This window comes from Colletotrichum destructivum, chromosome 5, assembly GCF_034447905.1.
Source record: "Colletotrichum destructivum chromosome 5, complete sequence".
NCBI lineage: Eukaryota > Fungi > Ascomycota > Sordariomycetes > Glomerellales > Glomerellaceae > Colletotrichum > Colletotrichum destructivum.
This window is the reverse complement of record NC_085900.1, coordinates 5,054,960-5,074,096: the sequence shown is the minus strand read 5'-3', so window position 1 is coordinate 5,074,096 and position 19,137 is coordinate 5,054,960. Positions and strand designations below refer to the sequence as shown.

The following is a 19,137-nucleotide window of genomic DNA, read 5'->3' as shown; positions in this document are numbered from 1 at the left end:
CTCGCATGGTCGTATCGTTGAAACCCTGTTTTTCTTTAGGACACAGGTACCTCTTAATCTTGCTTCCCGCTATTTATAGAAACTATCGAAGACATGATGGTTGGGTCGTGGGCAAAACATCAACGACATGCATTACTACCTGATGTGTTGGATTCACCTTGCCGCCGACTGAGAGTCTGCATGGGCAGTTGAGGGTTGGCAAAATTGATTTGACAAAAGAAGTGTCACCGTTGCATCTCGGCATCCTGCATAGTACTTATCTCCTCCTCGTTGACTGGATATTTTCGCTGCAGTTGCCTTGAGATGCGTTTTTAATGCATCAATATTGGCCCTCCTGCAGCTGCAATCAGGCCATCTTGCAGAAAAGCGTTGCTGAGTAGCTCCGTTGGAAAGCAGGAGACTACAGGGGTCATAGAAAGCAAAGCAGTACTGTGATGCGATGCCCAACGACTTTGGAGATTATAAGGTCACCATGCTCGTGGGAACCCGTTTTTTGGAGCTCATCGTTTCCCTCCTCTGGTAGTTTTCTGGCCCCTCAAATATTCGGAAGCTTCTTCCACCATCACTGCCCGCTATGCAGATCACAAAAACCAATGTATGTCCAACATGTCAGAAAGGCTTCCATAGCCGTTCAGCAATGATACATCATGCTCTCGACAAACACGACTCCAACACTCAAGCCCCTATCCTATCACAATTGCCTGCTCTGCAATCAAGAAAGAACTATGTATGTGCAACCTGTCAGAAAAGGTTCAGCAGCCCTTCAGCAGTGAATCAACATGCTCTCGACAAACACCACTCTGGCGCTCGGGAGCCTCTTCCACAACAGCTACCTGTTGCTCAGACCAGGAAGAACCATACATGTCCAAACTGTCAGAAAAGCTTCGGGAGTCCTGCAGCAGTGAATCAACATGTACTCGACAAACACCACTCCGGCGCTCGGGAGCCTCTTCCACAACAGCTACCTGTTGTTCAGACCAGGAAGAGTTATACATGTGCAACCTGTCAGAAAAGCTTCGGGAGTCGTTAGTCAACATGCTATTGACAAACACCACCGCAACGTTCGTGGGCCACTACAGCCGCCTCCTACGCAACCAAGAAAAGAGCATATATGTGCAACCTGTCAGAGAGACTTCAACACCTCTTCAGCAATGAATCAACATTCTCTCGACAAACATCATGTTCATCAAGCCATCCAAGCAGTCGCCAGACCTGCACCCGCCGAGCCTCCTTCGTCCGCACGTACGCGTGTCGACCCTCTCAATTACCGCGGCATCACATACTCTAGGATTTCTGATGTGGGACGGGATGACCTTCTTCGTCGACTCGCGGGTCTCTGTCACTCAGAGCAGCGCCTTGTCAAGGAAGGCCATCGTATGCCACCCACGACCTATCTTCCCTGCCCCGACACGGACTCGTCTAAGCCAAAGTTTGCGGCTATCGTTCTGGACTGCGAAATGGCCGGTACCGTCGAAGGGCAAAATGAGCTCATCCATTTAACCTTGGTTGATTTCGTGTCGGGTGACGTGCTGCAAAACTGCCTGGTCAACCCCTCAAAGCCAATCAGAAACTGGCGGGAAGACATCACTGGCATCAGCGCCGCAGGTATGCAGCAAGCTGTCGCGAAGAACGAGGCCTTGCACGGCTGGAAGGCTGCTCGAGATGAGCTCTGGCGGTTCGCCGACGAAGAAACCATCCTCATCGGACAGTCGATCCATCATGATCTTAAAGCACTGCACACCTACCATTCCAGAATCGTCGACTCGGCTATCATCACTGCCGATGCTGTACTGCGGAGTGGGTCTAGGATACGGAAGAGATGGGGTTTAGAGACCCTCTGTCGCGAGCTGCTGGGCATCCAGATCCGTCAATCTTCTCAAACAGGCGACGGTCTAGCCCACGACGCGCTGGAAGATGCGCTTGCGGCGAGGGAGCTGATCGTCTTGTGTACTCTCAAACCAGAACGGCTGGAGATCTGGGCTTGCGCGGCGAGGAAGGCTTTTTTTGAGAAGAGTGACAGCAAGTCCAAGAAACTTCGGGCAGGCAGCAATCAACGCAAGAGGGTTTCTCAGCAAAAGGCCAGGGAGCAGGAGGACATTGATGAGATGCTGACATGGGAAGATGTGGTAGACTATGAGATATGGCCGAAGTCGCCTCCGGACTCAGACTAGGCGCATGTCATGGGCAGCATCGTTACGTTGGCTAACTGTCGGAAGAGTAAAAGCCATGCAACGGACATATTTCTTGAGGTGGACAAAGGAAGAACACATTCAGGCTATGAATTAGATACGAAGATCAAACCCCCGAGGAACAGCATAACGGCCCAACCTTGAGCCAAAGAAACGGCCAGCGCGGCCGGCGGATGTCGGCTTTGGCTTGGCTTGGGCCGCGTTGCGTATTTCCGATGGACCAGGGCCAGGCTCTTTTTTCCCGGTCTTTCTTTCGTTTCATTGTTGGATTCTGCCAATCACCTAAATCAGGTTGTTGACTGGTCTGTTGGTTGTTCTCTTGATTGTAGGATGACTTGTTGGTCACGTAGTTGTTGGATGTCAAATTTCGACCGAATACATGTCGAAGACGTGAGACCTGCATGCGGTCTTCAAATACAGCCATGAGAGGCTTGGGCAACACATCCATATTCTAACCTTGATTACTTCCTGCCAAGTATCTGAGCGAGTTCATTTGCGGATCTATTGCAGCCATGGATGTTGCACGAACAATGCTCGGAGGCAATGATAGTGTTAGAGGCCGTCGTGTGTTTAATCCTCATCAGGCAGTACCACCGACAGGGTCATTGGTTGCTACCTACAAATTGAGTTGTTTTTTGCCAATTGTTTGCTTATGAATCCTTAGATACCAGACTTCCTTGCAAGCACATAGCTCCCGCCATGATGTACCTCCAAAGAACGATTCTCGCCCTCCAGATCCTCAACATCAACCAGAAACAGCAACGGACCATGGACATCCTCATTGGAGACCCTCACTCGATACCTAGTGAACGTCTCCAATCCACTGTTTTGAATGGACTCTGGGGATGACATGTCACCAACGCGCTGACCGTCCCACTTCCCACCAGACACCCGACGAACGAACTCCGGCGTCCACTGCTCAGATTCCTCCTGACACAGGATGGCGATATCCTTGATTGTAGAACCCGAAGGGATGACCACGACTCGGTTGATCATCCAGCCCGGCACAGGCGGAAAGCTGATGGCGTCCCCGTCGCCGTTGGTCATCGACATGTATTGAAACTGGAGCACGAGAGCGAGGTCCCTGCGGAGTGAGCTCGCCAGGCGAATCACGATGGGCACCCCCAGACCGTACGATCTGACAAGGCGCTTTGTAAAAGGAATGATAGTCCTCGTCTCCAGACGACCCAAATCTGGCGAGAACAACTCCCTTGTCTGGGTCTCCCGCGGCAACATGCGGATGACGCATCCCTGTCTGTCCATGACACCGCCCGCGCGCAGCCTCTCTCTGCTGTCAAAATACAGAAACGTAGACAAGAGGCTCTCCTTCTTCCATGCCGTCATCGGGACAGTGAGTAGCAGCAGCGAGAAGCGGTAGCACGGCACTGGCGAGTTTCCCACGCCTCCCTCTCCCTCATCGCCGTCGGCGAGACTGCATAACCGTATCGCGATGCTGTTGAGAACGTTGTTCTTTTTCTGGCACTGTAAAGGAGCGAGGTAGACGGAGCTAGGACGCTTGATCCAGCTCGACGGGTTCCGCTTCCACAGCGGCGAGGTGATTGTCACGCCGTCATGAGCGACATGCAGCCGCGTCTCGATGCCCCGCGGCCTGAACGGCACAATATCCCCCGATCCCCTGAACCAGGACGGGTCTTCTGCGAGGAGAGGGTAGGCCCTGTTATCCAACACGCCGCTCGAGTTGCCTTCGTCTATGGGGCCCCATGCGAACAGAGACTGGTCATCGATCTGACGAAGAATGGCCTCCTGCAGTCGCCGGAAGGCCTTTTTCCCCTCGCCGTAGATGAGCGGCAGGTTGACATCGAAGATACCGAGGAGGCAGTACGCCATGTCCTCGATGCGCGTTGTCTCTCGTCCGGATGCCCAGCTCATGCGCGCGGCCACGCTGGCGTTCTTGAGGCTGTAGCCCGAGAGGTACGCCGCGTCGATGCCCGTTGTGCGTTGGATCCCGTCGGCTAGAAAGGGCCGCGAGGCTATGCGCCTCCATTCGGAAGAGTAAAAGTCCAGAGAGGACGGGGCGAGAAGCTCCTGAAGGGTCCAGCCGCGGGTGAACCACCGGCTGCCGGCCAGCGCGGCGGCGCACTCATCAGTCCCAGGTTCCGAGTACGGGACGTCGGCGAGGTACGCGAAGCAGATCTTGGCGTCCCGGTACCACTTGAACATGGAGTTGATGGCCTCGGACAGCTCGCTACTGCTAGACTTGTCGATGCAGCAGGTATCGATCCATATCCACGAGTAGCTCTGCCCCTGCGCCAGACGGCACGCCGCCAGAACCTTGGACCAGCCCGCCTTGGTGGTTGAGGGGCTGCCGCCCTCTTGTAAATCTTGGAACAAAACCTCGCCGTCCGACCAGGTGTGAGACAAGATCGCGTACTGCGGCACTTGTTCGCCGACGAACTCTGTCAGTGTCAGAGTCGACGTGTTGAGAAGCCTCATCGTGAGTCTATATCAGCCGATGTAGCCGTGGCCGCGGGGGTCTGGTGTGTTCTGGGATCAGTCGCGCCCCCCCCCCCCCCCTGTCCTATCATCACTCATGCGTGCCCCTGTCTTAATCCCGCATCCTGCGCCGCCGCCATAGACTAAGCCCCATCTCCAGTGGCATAAGTCCGTCGCGGGCACTTGTGCTCTGTTTGGTCCGCTAAGGGCTCACTCACTTGCTTACCAAAAGCCCGAACAAGATGGTTACTCAAACTTATCGCCAGTCCAGAAAGACGATAACCCGTTTGGCAATCTTGGCGCCACCGTCAACGAGATCCAGAAGAAGACTCACAAGTACATGGCCGACATCTTGAAGTAGTTCATGTGTGTTTGTGCTTCCAGTACACTGCAAGTCTCGCCTAAACTCTCATGCGGATCAATGTAGATATCAATATTGTCACCTCACTTTCAATCCCAACTCCGCCAAGCTAGTCCTAGACATGAAGATAGGATCCGTTTGAATCCCCGTTGGCCGGTAAACATCCAACTCGCATGTCTTTATAGGAAATTGGTTATCTGCTACTTTCCACATGATGCTGCTCCATCATGTGCTATTGTAGACGTGCCACGGTCGCTGGGAACATGGACAGTCTTGCCGCCCACTCTGTGCATCCACATCCCATGATTCTCACCAGTCATGGTCTGGGAGGGTGGCCGAGTTGGTTATGGCGCCAGGTTAAGGTCAGCTTAACATCTGTTTCCTGGTGGGGCAACCCGCGCGAGTTCGAGTCTCGTCCCTCTCACGATTCTCTTTTGCCCTTCTTGTCCTTTTTTCAGTGTTTTTGCTTCGTTTTCTTCGTTGAAGGGGGGGCGAGAATGGCCTGCGGGCAGTGGTATTTACTGACCTTCACGACGTGACGAAGAAGTACATGCGCGTACCGTTCGGCTCTGAGACGAGTTTTCTCGTCCCGAGCTTCAAACAGGCAAGGATCATGACTACGGGGACATCACAGTCACTAGAAGACACGGTTTTGGCGATTGTGGCAGGTCTTAGTAAAGCTCAATTCATGATGCCGGACCAGCACTGAAGAAAGTCGCCGTGACCTTGCTCGCACCAATCTCTCCTATCGTTGGAGTCCCTCGGTTGAGCACACCTCCGTAAGAAGTTGGAATTGACCAGCCCGGTGTCGAAATGGACCCTTGGAAAGCAGCTGCAGAAGCTCGACCAAGGGGCTTGTCTAGGCGTGGAAAGGATGCATGGCTTACTACCACACCACCTCGATGCAAAAGACCGTCGGTTGTTATGTGCAACTCAAACTCGTCATTAGGTTCACATTTTGTATCAGCATGGGTTGATCGGACTCGGTTTCCAATGATGGGGAAAGTTAAACCCAACGACAATGACTAAGGTGCCATGGGATTCTCTGAAGTTCAGATACAAAGAGACGACGCTCCCGTCCTGTCATCTGAAGGCATAGCTGATTCATTCGTCCTCTGCTTCGGGGTCTACGCACAAGAGAGTTGCTGGCCGCAGTTGAGTTTCGACTTCCATTGTGGCACGCCTTTTGCAGCTCAGAAACAAGGTTTGACAATCCAACTACTATTGAGCAAGACGGCAGTCAAATCCGACGTGGTACTCGCACGGTTTATCAACATACATCGAAATCGTTTTTCCGACCGTGTGAAAGTGCTCGGAACCAACATGGGGGTCGTCCTCCAGTCCCTCGCTGATCGCGGGCTATGGGGTAACTCTGGGGGTGTGTACCTGATGATTCTATCCGTCTTTGTCCTGGGATTTCTGGCATGGCATCATCGCGAGGACAAGCCCTATCCGGGCTTCAAGCTCATCGGTAAAGAACGCGGAGAATGGTCCTACGAGAAAGCGAGGGAGAGATGGAACAACAACGCATTCGAGCTTCTCCGGGACGGCTTCGAGAAGGTATGGATGAAGCGTTCCGTGGACCGTCACTCGATCTATCTGGGAGAAGTTTGCTGGCGGTGTTGACCTGTCCGGGCAGACGAACGGAAAGCCTTTCCAGGTCCTCTCCCCCTTTGGGCCTCTCGTCATGCTGCCGCCTAGCCTCTGCGATGAAGTCCGCAACGATAAGCGCCTTACCTTTACCGGGTTCATCGACAGGGTATGTTTTGCACGATGGAACTCGTTTGAGGGTGGCTTATAACTGGCGACTACTCGGCAGCAATGGCTCACCCGCTACTCGGGCCTCAGCATCCTTCAAGACGGTTTGAAATGGGAAATCATCCAAGAAGCCCTGCGAAAGAACCTCAACCAGGAGCTGGGTATGTGTTTATTATCAATTCCCTGGTGCCATGGCCTTCAAGACACCCAGCCGCTGAAGGCTAATCGACACCATAGTGCATTTGACGGAACGAGTCTGCAACGAAACATCCCTGATCCTGAGCGAGGAACTCCCGTCAAGCGCCGAATGGCAGCAGGTCCGATTCTTCCCCGTCGCAACGCAACTCGCCGCGCGCCTGTCGACAAAAATCCTCCTCGGCGACCGCCTCTGCCGTGACAAGGAGTGGATCCAGGTCGGCATAAGCTTCACCGGCGTTGTCCTCGGCGCCGGGCGAGCGCTCCGCGCCTGGCCCGTTCTGCTCAGGCCGCTCGTCCACCGCTTCGTCCCGAAGATGAACTACCTCCGGGAACAAATCAAACGAGCCCGTGAGATAATGGAGCCCGAGCTGGCGGTCCTCCGAAAGGAAAGGTCCCTGGGGGAGAAGGCCGTGGAGTCCCTCTCGTGGATCGACGACGTTCGCCGTGGGCGGGAGTTCGATATCGTTGCCGGGCAGCTCTTCCTCACCTTTGCGGCGATCCACACAACCTCGTCCGTGGTGACCGCCATGCTCTACGACCTGCTGGCGTATCCGGAGTACTTTACCCTTCTGAGGGAGGAGATCGTGCGGGTGTTGACGGAGGACGGCGGCTGGAGCAAGAACAGTCTCTACAAGCTGAAGCTTATGGACAGCTGCATGAAGGAGAGCCAGAGGCTTCACATCCTCGGACCGCGTAACGCTCCCTCTTGATCTCTCCATAAAAAAAAAGAAATATGAAAATTGCCCGGCTGACGCACTCACCCCTTTTTAGACATCATGAACCGCAGGGCAGAAGAGCCCATGACGCTCTCGGACGGGACCTTTCTCCCCAAGGGAACACTGCTCACCGTCGCCACGCACAACACGCGCGACCCGGCCCTCTGGGGCCCGTCGCCGGAGCGATTCGACGGCCACCGGTTCCTCCGCATGCGCGAGCGTCCCGGGCACGAGAACCGCTGGCAGTTCGTCTCGACGAGCCCCGAGTTCCTCGCCTTCGGGCACGGCATGCACGCGTGCCCCGGGCGCTTCTTCGCGAGCAACGAGATCAAGATCGTGCTGGCGCACCTCGTCATGAACTACGACTGGAGGGTTGTCGGGGAGACGCCACCGGGGAGCATGTTCGCCAGCCGATTTGTGCCGGACCCGAAGACGATCATCGAATGTAAGGTACGGGTGCCGGAGATAACACTCTGAGACGGGCACCATCAGTCTCCTAGTATGTATGGTAAGAACAATGGAATGATGAGCAAGTTGGGCAAGCAAGATATCTAGATACCTACGGACAATTAGCAAAACAACATTCCGCTACCGAGAAGAAGCAGTTTTTGTCCTGATAGGAACCAAAGCTGGAGACGGACAGGACGGAGGACAAAGAGGCTGCCGCCAAAAGGCTGCAAAAAGATATTGTAGTCAATCGCTGACGGGAATTGAGCCCGACGTGGGGGTCGAACCCACAACCTTGAGATTAAGAGTCTCACGCTCTACCGATTGAGCTAGCCGGGCGAATGCCTACCCAAGTAGCTTGGTTTGTTGGAAGTTGCATGGCCGCAACGGATCCAAGGAGGATGGATGGGTGTGGCCATTGTCAGAATTTTCAATTCTTTGTCAATGCATTGTGTCCCGGTTTATTTTGGCAGGGTTGTTACGTTTTGGTCTGGTCCGGCTGGTCTGGTCTTACTAGGGCTCTGCTCCATCTCTGCTCCGCCGTGGGGCCGATTACCGGAGTGGGGCAGACGGACGGCCTCGGAGCGGAAAGGGGCCCGAGTGAGAACCGAGCACCCGCATCAAGAGACTCCGTCAGTATCCTTGTCGCGCGAGTCGGTCCCATCCGTACCACACAGCAATACAGTCCTCGGTATAGCAAGGGGGGTCGGTCATCTGCAGATGGATCGTCCCATTCTAGCTTTCGACTCCGTTTCACACGCAGGGACGGTCTTTTCATTATGCCCCAACAGCCCTTCGGACCCAGTCGTCCCTGCTCAGGCTGAGCTGCTGCCGTTCAACGTCGACGACGACTCACGTAACGGGTCTTACATCCCATTCGTTGTCGACTTTGTTAGAGGAGGTGAGTGCGTCAAGTTGCTTAGATAGAGATAGATGGCTTGTCATCTCATTAATGATCGTACACAAACCCTCTAGTCTTAGGAGAGCACGGAGCAAGCCATGGCCGGACACTTATATAAAGAACGCATTCCCTGCACCGGTGGGATAAGTAACAACTCAGGAGGACGTATTAACTTCACCACGAAAAATAACATGACAGCAGCCAGCATTTGGCGACATAAGAGAAATCCATTTTGTAGAGTACATCTTGGCTATGCACACTTTGCAGACCTTTGACAGTCCGCCCCATTTTCCACTTTGTTGTGTTCGAACCTCACCGCCTGGGTCATATCAATACAGACTTTGAGTAAAACAACTTCCACCGACATTATCAACGTTACCGCCTTGTCTCCGTCATCTCATCATCCTTCAGCCGGCAAGCACCTAGTTCTAGTGCCCACCTCCTCTCGCCCTCTTCGCTCCGGCGCCTCCACCCGCCTCTGAGTCGCCGCGTGGCCTCTTGTTTCCGGGTTGGAAGTCGCTCACGCCAGGGTTTAGTGACCCTGCACCGTGGCCGCCTCTACCCCCGCGTCCGCCGCGTCCCGCCATACCGCCTCTCTCGCCGCCGCCGCCGCCGCTTGACACTCGGTTGCCTGCTGCGAAGCCACCACGGCCACGGCCAACACCGCCGCCGCGTCCAGGCAGAGGAATATTGCTGCGTTGGGCCGGTTGGCCGTGAGTCGCCGGCTGCTGCTGCGCTTGGCCTTGCTGGTTTTGCTGACCTTGCTGGCCGGCCTGTGCGCCTTGGGTGCTCGACGCAAAGGGGTTTTGTTGTTGTTGAGGTGGCTGCTGTGCTTGAGCCCCCTGAGCGAACGGGTTGCCTTGGGCTTGCTGAGCGCCAGCTACGAACGGGTTCGCCCCAGCACCAGCGTTGGCCGCCGCTGGTTTGTTCTCGCCGGGCGCCGGGATTTGCCGCTTCTGCGGGATGGTGCTGCCCGGTGGGGGAATGCCGCTGGGGGCAGAGGCTGGCGGTTGGGCTTGGTTGACTGATGCATTGGGCACAGCTTGGGCAGTGTTAGAACGAGCTAGGTGACTTTTGCCTCCAAGGGAAGACTTACCATTCGGTGTCGCACCAGCCTGTGCCGCCGAAGCTGGAGGTGCTGGCAGAGTTGGACGGGGTGCAGCTGGCTGCTGTGCGCCGGTGCCAGCGGGCTTCACCGGGCTCGGTTGCGGCGCGGGAGGGGCTGCTTTGGCCGCCTTGGCCTCCTCCCAAACTTCTCCTACGGGTCTTTGAGGCGTCTTGACGGCTGCCGTGGACACAACCTCGATCTTGGCGTTGGCGCCCCTGAGTTGGCTGTCCTTCATGTTGATCTGCAGCGCAGACTTCTTCTGGGCCAGCATCTGGCCTTCCTCCCGAGCACTGGCGATTCTCTGCTCATACTCGGCCTTGAGGACGCTCTCCGTCTCGTTCTTGACCTTGGCAGTCTGCTCTTCCAGCTTCTTCCTAAGATTCGAAGACATGATACTGCGCACGGTGGGGTTCGTGGAGAGGAACTTGCGGATCTCGGCGTCGGGAAGCTGAGAGAGATCCGCTGACCCGGCGGGTGTGCCGGCCATTGGCGTTGTCGAAATTGCATCCGAGTCCTGTTGCTTGATCGGCGTGGCAGGCACAGCTGGCTGCTGTTCGTCCACGGCTTGCCCAGGTGCGGCGGTGGCGGCGGCGGTGGCGGTACTTTGATGCTCGGCCTTCCAGATAATCTTCTCCTGCTCCAGCTTGGTCTTGTATTCCTCGTCCAACTTCTCGCGAGACTGGCGAAGCTTCTCGTTCAACGCGTTTCTCATCTTGTCTGACCGTTCCTTGATGGTTTGCGTAATGTTCTCCTCGAGCTCATTCGCCTTGCGCTCGTACTCGGCAGCCTTTGCCTCGGCAGCAGCAACCTTCTCCTCCAAAGCCTTGCGCTCTTCGTCGGACAGACCACTGGTGGTGGTGCCGTTGGCGGTTGCGGCCGCCCCTTCACTAATCTCACCGGCCTCGGATGCGGGCTGAGGCTGCGACTGAGCCGCTTGTTGGGCGGCCTGGATAGCCTGATCTCTCTCGGACGTCGCCGTCTGCAACTGCGTCCGGAGGTTGTCGAGCTCTTGCTCGGCGGTCGCCTTCTGAGCGGAAACGGCGTCCAGTTGGCTTCGAATTTCGGTAAGTTGCTGCTCCAGCTGAGCGACGATTTGCGTTGAGACCGATGCCGACGCATCCGGAGCGGGTTGGGCGCCCAGACCGCTTGACGGAGCCGCCTGGGCATCTTGTTGAAGCTTCTGGACTTGCTGCTGAAAGCTCTGGATCTGCTGCTCGAACTCGGTACGCTGCTGCGTCGATACCTGCAGGTTCTGTCGAGCCGCCTCGAGTTCCGCATTGGCAGCATTGACTTGCTGCAGAAGCTGGTCCTTTTCGGCGACGACAGCATCCTTCTCGGTGACGGCCTCGTTCCGCGCCGTGATGGCGTCGTTCTTCTCGCCGGTAAGTTTGCGCGATCGCTCTTTGAACTGGTCTGTCATGCGCTGGCGGGTGTTCTGCCAGTTGGCTCGCTCCGTCTCCAGCAACTGCTTGGTTTCCTCGATCTCGGCTCGCAGAGGAGCCTCGGACTGCTTGAGGGCGTCGCGTTCGGCCTCCAGGTTGGTGATGGTCTGCTTGAGCAGTTCCATCTCAGCAGGATCGACACGGCCGTACTTTGTGAGGATGCCCTCGGTCCGCTTCTGCCATCTGTCGCGGTCCTCTTGGACCTGCTTGATTTCGTCCTCGAGGAAACCCTTCTGGGTCTGGAGCTCCTCGATCCGAGCCTCGAGAGGCTGGACCTTGCCTTCCAGCTCCTCAATCTTGGCGTTCTTCTCGGAGATTTGCGCCCGGGCTTGAGCAAGCTCGTTGCGAAGGGTAGCGCTACTCTCCCGGTAGAGGTTGAGTTCGTGAAGTTTGTCCATGAGATCCTTGTGGGCGATGGAGGCTTGCCCGCTCTCTGCTTGCGAACGACGTTCCTGGTCCAGCTTGAGACGGGCCTCGTCGAGCTGGGACTGGGAGTACTCCAGTTGTTGCTGCAGACGCTTGGATTCCTGAACCTTGAGGTCGTACTGAACCTCCAAAATCTCCTTCTCGCGGCGGAGGTAATTGTTGAGTTCACGAAGACCGTCGGCTGCGTTGTCGCCGCCCCCACCACCTTCTGTGCTGCCGTTGGCATCCTCGGCCGCAGAGTAGCGACCTTCCTTGAGCGCAGAGAACTGCTTCGTGATGCTTTCCAGCTGCTCATGCAACAGCTTGTTTTGGGCGTTGACATCGTCGCGGCGAGTCTTGATTTCCAACATCTCCTGCTCGAGTCGTTGTCTTCTCTCCTCCCAAGAGCTCTCACTCTGGGACAGGGCAACCTTGGCAGACTCGGCCTCGGCTCGCAGCGTCGCCGATTGACTCTTGAGTTCGTTGTATTCGGTGCGCAGCTGCTGGACTAGCTTCGCAGCTTCGGCGTGCTTGACGAGCTCGTGCTCGTAAGCCTGCTGAGCCTTGGCCGTGATCTCGGACTGGGCACGAAGGTCCTGTTGGTGGAACTTGGCGGCTTCGGCGTGACGCTCCGTCTCCTCCTTCAACCGCTTGATCTCCTCGTCCAAGATGGTCTTCTCGTCCTCATACTTGCGGGCAACCTCGGCCTGGGAGTCGCGGAGGTGAGACAGTTCCTTGTTGGAGTTTGCCAGCTCGGACGACAGGTCCTCGACGCGCTGCTCAAGCTCCTTGATCTTGGCATCCTTGCCCGTGAGGGCCGCTTCCATCTCCTCTCTGTACTGTTCCTGGGAGGCTGTGAACTCAGACAGAGCCTCTTCGTTCTGCTCGCTGAGCTGCTTGTATTGCTCCGTCTGTTCCTTGGCGTTCTCGAGCTGGGACTTGGCGATGTCGAGTTCCCTCTTGAGATCGGAGACCTCGTTGATGAGCTCGCGTACCTCGTCCTCGTTCTCTTGGTCGGTCTGCGCGGGAGGCGCCATGGTACCGGGGCGGGGCGTAGGTCTCGGGGCCAGGCGACCAGCTCGCTCTTCGGCGTTGCGAAGCTCAATGGTAAGCTCGTCAACACGCGCTTGGAGATGGTCGCGACTGGTCTTCACTGCGACGTGCTCTTCGCGGATCTGGCTAAGGCTAGATGACAGCTCGTCGATGCGCTTCTGTGACTCGCGCGCGTCGAACTCCTTTCTGAGCTGGAGCTTCTTGCCCTCCTCCATCTCGTCCGACAACTTCCGCTTCGTGCTGCTGAGCTCTTGTTCAAGTGCGTCGATCTTGGACTGCGTTTTCCGCCTGTATTCGGACTCTGAGATGTCGCGTTCGTTTTGCATTGACTGCTGGCTAGCCAAAAGGTTGTTCAGTCGGGTCTTTTCTTGCATGAGGCTCTCGTTGTCTTGGTTGAGGCGATCCTGGATGTCCTTCCAGAGCTTCTTCTCGGCCTTGAGATTGGCCGCTTCGTTACGGGCACTCTCGAGTAAGCCCTTGGCGTCGATGAGCTCCTCGGCGACCTGCTGCGTTCGGATTTCGTGCTTGATTGAATCCTCAGACAGCGACTGGTTCCGTTTCTGGAGCTCCTTATTCTCGCTCTGGACGGCCACGAAATTGGAGTGAAGCATCTCATACCGCTCCGAGGCGAGAGTGATCTGGCTAGAAATCTTGGCGACCTCGCCCTGGAGGGAGTTCTTTTCGCTAGACAGTCTGTCGATCTGCTCCCGCAACGATCGGCGGACCGACTCTTCGTCGTTTCTGTACGTGTCGAATTCGACCTGCAGTGCGCGGAGGGCAGTCTGGGTTGACACGCCATCACCGGCCTCGTTCTCGATGGTGGCGAGCGGTGGGCGCTGACCGTCGTCTGAGCCAAGGATGGACGCGAGCTCGCCAGCGGTGGCCTTTTGTTGGAGAAGACGCCTGAACATGTCACGCTCGGCCTTGAAGCTCTCCATTGTCGTCCTTAGGGACTTTGTTTCGTCAATCATGTTGGCGAGTTCCTGCTGTAGACGCTCGACAGCTTGATGGTCTTCGACGGCCTGGCTCTTGGCCGCGACGGCTTCCTCGCTCTCCATCTGCTCCGCCAACTCGCGGGTGACTCTCAGCAACTCTTGGTTCTTGGCTTGGAGTTCTTGGATGTCCTTGAAGACCACGAACTTTTGGGTGATAAACTGGTGAGTGTCGGACATGTCGGATAGGGCACCTTCGGTGATCTCGCCCCGAGAAAGCTGTTCCAGACGAATTGACTCTTCTCTGGTGAGCTGGTCGACGCCCTTTTCGCGGGCGTGCATGTTGAAGACCAGCATCTGGATCTGCGTGCTAAGATCGCGGAGCTGTGTCCGGAGGATCTTGGACTCTGCCTGGGCATTGGCTAGGGCGCTCTCGGCCTTCCTCGCGCTCTTCTTGGCCACATCGCGCTCCTCGAAGCTGGTCTGGGAGAGCTCGGACATCCTAGTAATCTCGGCCCGCAGAGTATCGGCTTCGTTTTGGAGTTCCTCGATTTCGGGTGTCTTGGCCTCGAGGAGGGCAATCATGTTGTCGAGCTCCTCGGCGAGCTGCTGGTTGCGTCTCTTCTCTCCCGCCAGCTGTCCCTTGACCTTGTAGAGTTCGTCAATGGCCTGAGTTGCCGTGATGGCAGACTTGCTTCGCGCAGAGGCCGGGGTGGCGAAAGGAGAAGCAGGTCTTCCGAGGAATGAGCCGTTCATGCGGGGCGTCTGCGGTGTGGGAGTAGATCCACGAGCGGGGGCTTGTTCCATGCGGGCATGGAGCTCGTCGACCTCGCCCTCGAGTTGCGTGACTCTCTCTTCCAGAGCACGGCAGCTCTCCCTCTCCCGTTCGAGCTCCTGCTGGATGCGCCTGATTTCGTTTGCATGCTTCTCCTTCAGAGCTTCCTTCTCAGCTTCCAAAGTCTGGACGCGGGCCTTGTGACTGTCAGCCAGTTGGTTGGTCATATCGACAACGCGTTGCTTGCTCTCGATCTCGTGCTTGTAGCTCTCCTCGCTGCGGGCAAAAGCTTCCTGCTGCTGCTGGACCTTGGTGAGTGCTTCCTCGGCCTTGGCCTGGGCTGCGTCAAGACGGTCTCGGAGTTGTTGCTCGCTGCGTTTCAGAGATTCGATGCTGGATTTGGCGTCTTCATTTTGTCGTTGCAGCTCGGCGATGCGGGCTCCCTTCTCGCGGCGGTACTTGAGTGCTTCCTCGCTCTTGGTCTTGAGCTCGGTCTCGAACCACTCACTGTTACGGCGGGCCAGGTCGAGCTGTTGCTGGAGCGATTCTTCTCGGTATTTGGCGCTGCTGACGGCGGCTTGGGCGGTCTGGACGGACTGCTGCAGAGAGGTGATCTCCTTCTGAAGCTGGACGTTCTTCTGGTGTTGCTTGGCTAGCTCTTCAGAGAGCTCCGAGTCGCGAGCGTTCCGCGACTCCAGAAGGGCCATGTTCGCGCGATTGGAAGATTGGAGGGACTCGATTCGATCGCGGAGGGTGGTGATCTCGGAGTCGTGGTCGGATCCACGCGACTTGAGCGATTGCAGCTCATTCTCGACGGTTTGTCGCTTTGTCTCTGGATGGAAATCATGGTCAGCAAGCGGGATCACGCCAGAACCGTGGCATGGATGCATTGCCTAATTGCTGACGTACCTTCCTCCCTCAATTTTTGACGGACTTCCTCGACGTCCTTCAAGGCCTTGTCGGCCGTCGCCTTGAAGGTTTGGCATCGGGACTCTGCGCTGTGATGGGCGCTCTCTAGTTCAATGTCGACCTGGAGCTTCTGCGCGTATAGTTCGTCGTACTCACGGGCTTTCGCGATGACGGCTTCGAGAAGGCTCGCGACGAGGTCGGGGGTCGGATCGGTCGTGGCTGTCGAGACTGTCGCTTCGGACAAGCCAAGGTGGCTGGCCACATAGCCTACATCCACCGCCGCTGCCATGTTGATTGTATTTCAATGTCGCGTTGTCGACATCGAAAGGGAATTTCGAGGTTTGTTTGTTGCGGTTCGACGAGGTGTTGTTTGTCGTCACGCGCGTCCAGAGACCCCACCAGTCAGTCCAGCAGGAATTCAAGCACGAATCGATGGTGTAATAAGAAAAAACAAAAAAGACTGTAAAGCGGCAGGCCGTCGGTTATGGATGAAGAATCAACCTGAGGCCGCCTTTTTGGGGGTTGAGGCGAATGTCGGGGTTGAAATCGGCGACGGCGAGGATACGGGGCTGGTAATGTTTTGGGCGGTTTGCGTCAACGAGGCAAGATCGCAAGATTTTGGGAGCAGGCGCGACCTGGGAGGATGTTTTCCAAACCAAACGCTGCACAGTGCAAAAGCCATTCACTGACAAGCAAGGCTGGGGGGGGGGGGAGAAGCTGCAACCAGGGACGAAGCGGTTTGCCTTGGGCCAATGACAGGCATTGGAGCTGCCCCGGGCGCTAATCTACACCGAAGATCAGCCGGCTGACTCATCGAGAGCTGGACAAGCTTGGCGGGCCCATGCTCTGTGATGAGGTCAGAGCTCCCTTACCGAGACACACCAACGGAAGATTCGGTGAGCACTAAGGTGAGTGAGTGAGTGACAGCGACTTTCCCATCCGTGCCTCTTCCACTCCAGAACCACTAGTCAAGTAACATGTTCCCTCCTATGGCGCCCACCTCCCCTGTGGGTTCATCCCTAGAATTTCGGCTTTTTGTCGTGTCAAAGACGCTGTATTATCTTCAAGCTATCGCCCAGCAATCATGCAACACACATTCTACCGATCTAGACAGGGCAATATAGGTATCCTAAATACATGAAATACTTCACGCCGTCCCACCCACACCTCATCGTTCGCGCCAGTACCATCCGAACGCCTCACTTCACCGACGCGGCTGGCTTCCATCCATCTCGGAGTATCCTGGAGTCGGCCCTGCGTGCCATCCCATCCCCTGCAGTTCCGCCCGCTGCTGTCCCGGCACCTGGTACACGGGCTGTGGCCCGCTCGGCATCTGATGGATCGCTTGGCCGTGAGCCTCAGCAACTGGAGAGTGTCCGTGGTACTGCGAGTATCCGCTCTGGGGTTGGTGTGGTGATGGCAAGCTCTGTCCGTATTGCTGGTGCTGGGCAACTCCATGATATCCCTGTTGACCCTGCAGCTCAGAGGCCATATGATGACCCGGACGATGGGGCTGATCATTTCCGTTGGCCGGCATTTCAGGTGGTAGCAACGTCTGGCCGTGGAGTTCCGCGCCAATCGGCGGCGGGGTGAACATGCTGACGCCGTTCTTGGAGACAGGAGACACCGTGTCCGACCGGGGAGACCCCGAGTGGGAAACGCTCATCTGGGGGCTCTTGGGCGGCAGAGTCGACAACATCGTCCCGCATAGCTCGGGGGGCCCGGTCATCTCCGGCGGGCCGATGGTCGAGGAGATCGGAAACCTCGGCTGTGTCTTCTTCCTGCGGCGCTTGATGAGAACCGCGACGAGGCCGATAATGGCGATGGCGCCGATGGCGGCAACAACTCCGCCGGCGATGGCTGCGATGCCCAGTCCTCCAGAGCTCGTGTTGTTCTCGCCGGGGCTGGCGCCGGCTGCGCTGGAGCTCGTGCTGGAGGGCTGCGGCCCTGATGTTCCAGACCCGGTTCCGGCTTGGGCCGTCGGATACGTCTGGGCGACTGATCCACTGTGTCAACATTGTCACGTACATCATGATGCGGCATCTGGGGTTCTCCTTACTCGATTCGGCAACCGTCGCGACCACTTCGTTCCTGGCGGCCTTGCAGTAAAAGTCCAAGACGGCCAGGGCAGAGGAAACGTCCTCCGACGCCGTGGAGGAGCAGTAATACTTAACGTTGGACGTCATCGTGCTCGTCACCAGGTTCGTGACGCCGTCCTTCAGACACATGCACGACGCCAGCGCCTTGGGGCCCTCGGGACACTGGTACCTCGTGAGCGAGTACATGACGTTGGAGATGCCCGACTGCGCGCACGGGGCCAGCGAGCTGTACTGGGACAGGGCCGTCATGTAATATGACATGTCACCGGGAGGCGGCGACGGCTGCGGGAAAGCGGTGGTGCCCTTGTTCATGGCGCAGTACGCATCGTAGAACGCGAGGCCGGACGTGACGTCGCCAGCGTTAGAGCACGAGTACCGGACGAGCGACGCGATGGACCGGCTAACCCGCGCCGAGTTGTCGTTCTTGCTGCAGATACACGGCGCCATGAGGCTCGCAGGCTCGGGGCAGAGGGACGTCATCGAGCTCAGGGCGTACGATACGCCCGACTGGGCGCAGGGCGCCATGTTGGAGTATTCGGCAATGTCAGTGGCATATTTGGTGACGATGTTGGCCGTCGGGGTCGCGAAGGCGACCGTCGCGTCGGGGTTGCAGTACTGGCTGAGCACTGCCGCGGCGCTGGTCTGGTCTTCGGATGCTGACGAGCCACAGCTGTAGCTGACCGACTTGGAGATGGACGTCGAGATGGCTGCGAGGTTGTTGTTCTTTGTGCAGATGCATGACTGCAAGTCGGTGGGGGCTTCACCGCAGGCCGAGTAGGTCTGGGAGAAGATGTTGTAAGAGAGGGCAGTCTGGGCACATGGTGCCTGGGACGGGTCAGCATGTCAGTCAATATTATTTTGGAGCGAATCGAATCGCCTGTGAACCCTTACCAGTAACGTGTATATGGCGAGATCAGTGACATATACGATGTTTGCAGCAGACGAGAGGCCGGTAAAGAGGACTGTCGTCCAGAGCTGGGCCGGTATCCGCATCGTCGCTTCGATCAGTCACAAGAAAGCACGAAAGAAGAGATGGAAAAGAATGGAATGCCGACAGCCGTCGACGGGGCAAAAAGACAGGACGAGCCTTTCCAACAAGGATGGCAAGGAGAGATGAGAAGAAGAGGATCTCAGTCCGGAGAATACGACGACGACGACATAGGATGGGCGAAGGGACGAGGTAGCCTATGCTAGGACCCAGACGCCACCACCTAGTCTACCAACCCCTGAGCAACCCTAACTCCTCATCCTTCGTGAGCAGTCAGGATTGGTGGTGATGGTTAATCACCACCCTCTCTGGCACTAGCCCCCTTGTCGCGATGGCGCCAGAGTAGCGCGAACTCCTGAGAGCTGAGAGGCCAAGCCAAGAGCCCTCCTCCGAGGTGAGGTT

The 19,137-nt window shown here is 56.8% G+C and overlaps 5 protein-coding genes across 5 annotated transcripts; 2 read left to right on the top strand and 3 right to left on the bottom strand.

Moving 5' to 3' along the window:
- Nucleotides 1–1,151: 1,151 nt before the first annotated feature.
- On the top strand, nt 1,152–2,171 carry CDEST_09094 (Putative ribonuclease H-like superfamily, exonuclease, RNase T/DNA polymerase III; the record flags this gene model as incomplete). The annotated part of the gene is made up of 1 exon (XM_062925253.1): nt 1,152–2,171. The coding sequence occupies one exon, from the start codon at nt 1,152–1,154 to the stop codon at nt 2,169–2,171; it is 1,020 nt and encodes a 339-aa protein (XP_062781304.1).
- A 499-nt stretch (nt 2,172–2,670) lies between these two features.
- CDEST_09093 (Putative heterokaryon incompatibility) lies at nt 2,671–4,673 on the bottom strand. The gene has a single exon (XM_062925252.1). It carries the CDS (start codon nt 4,641–4,643, stop codon nt 2,850–2,852), a length of 1,794 nt encoding a protein of 597 aa, XP_062781303.1. The 5' UTR covers nt 4,644–4,673; the 3' UTR covers nt 2,671–2,849.
- A 1,654-nt stretch (nt 4,674–6,327) lies between these two features.
- On the top strand, nt 6,328–8,153 carry CDEST_09092 (Putative cytochrome P450; the record flags this gene model as incomplete). Its single annotated transcript, XM_062925251.1, has 5 exons — nt 6,328–6,564; nt 6,644–6,763; nt 6,824–6,923; nt 7,000–7,653; nt 7,732–8,153. 5 exons carry the CDS (start codon nt 6,328–6,330, stop codon nt 8,151–8,153), a joined length of 1,533 nt encoding a protein of 510 aa, XP_062781302.1.
- A 1,050-nt stretch (nt 8,154–9,203) lies between these two features.
- Nucleotides 9,204–16,277, bottom strand: CDEST_09091 (Putative nucleoprotein TPR/MLP1). The gene is made up of 3 exons (XM_062925250.1): nt 15,649–16,277; nt 10,121–15,571; nt 9,204–10,066 (listed from the first exon to the last, which is right to left on the bottom strand). Exons 1-3 carry the CDS (start codon nt 15,935–15,937, stop codon nt 9,453–9,455), a joined length of 6,354 nt encoding a protein of 2,117 aa, XP_062781301.1. The 5' UTR covers nt 15,938–16,277; the 3' UTR covers nt 9,204–9,452.
- A 575-nt stretch (nt 16,278–16,852) lies between these two features.
- On the bottom strand, nt 16,853–18,740 carry CDEST_09090 (uncharacterized protein; the record flags this gene model as incomplete). The annotated part of the gene is made up of 3 exons (XM_062925249.1): nt 16,853–17,646; nt 17,708–18,572; nt 18,639–18,740. 3 exons carry the CDS (start codon nt 18,738–18,740, stop codon nt 16,853–16,855), a joined length of 1,761 nt encoding a protein of 586 aa, XP_062781300.1.
- Between the last annotated feature and the right edge of the window lie 397 nt (nt 18,741–19,137).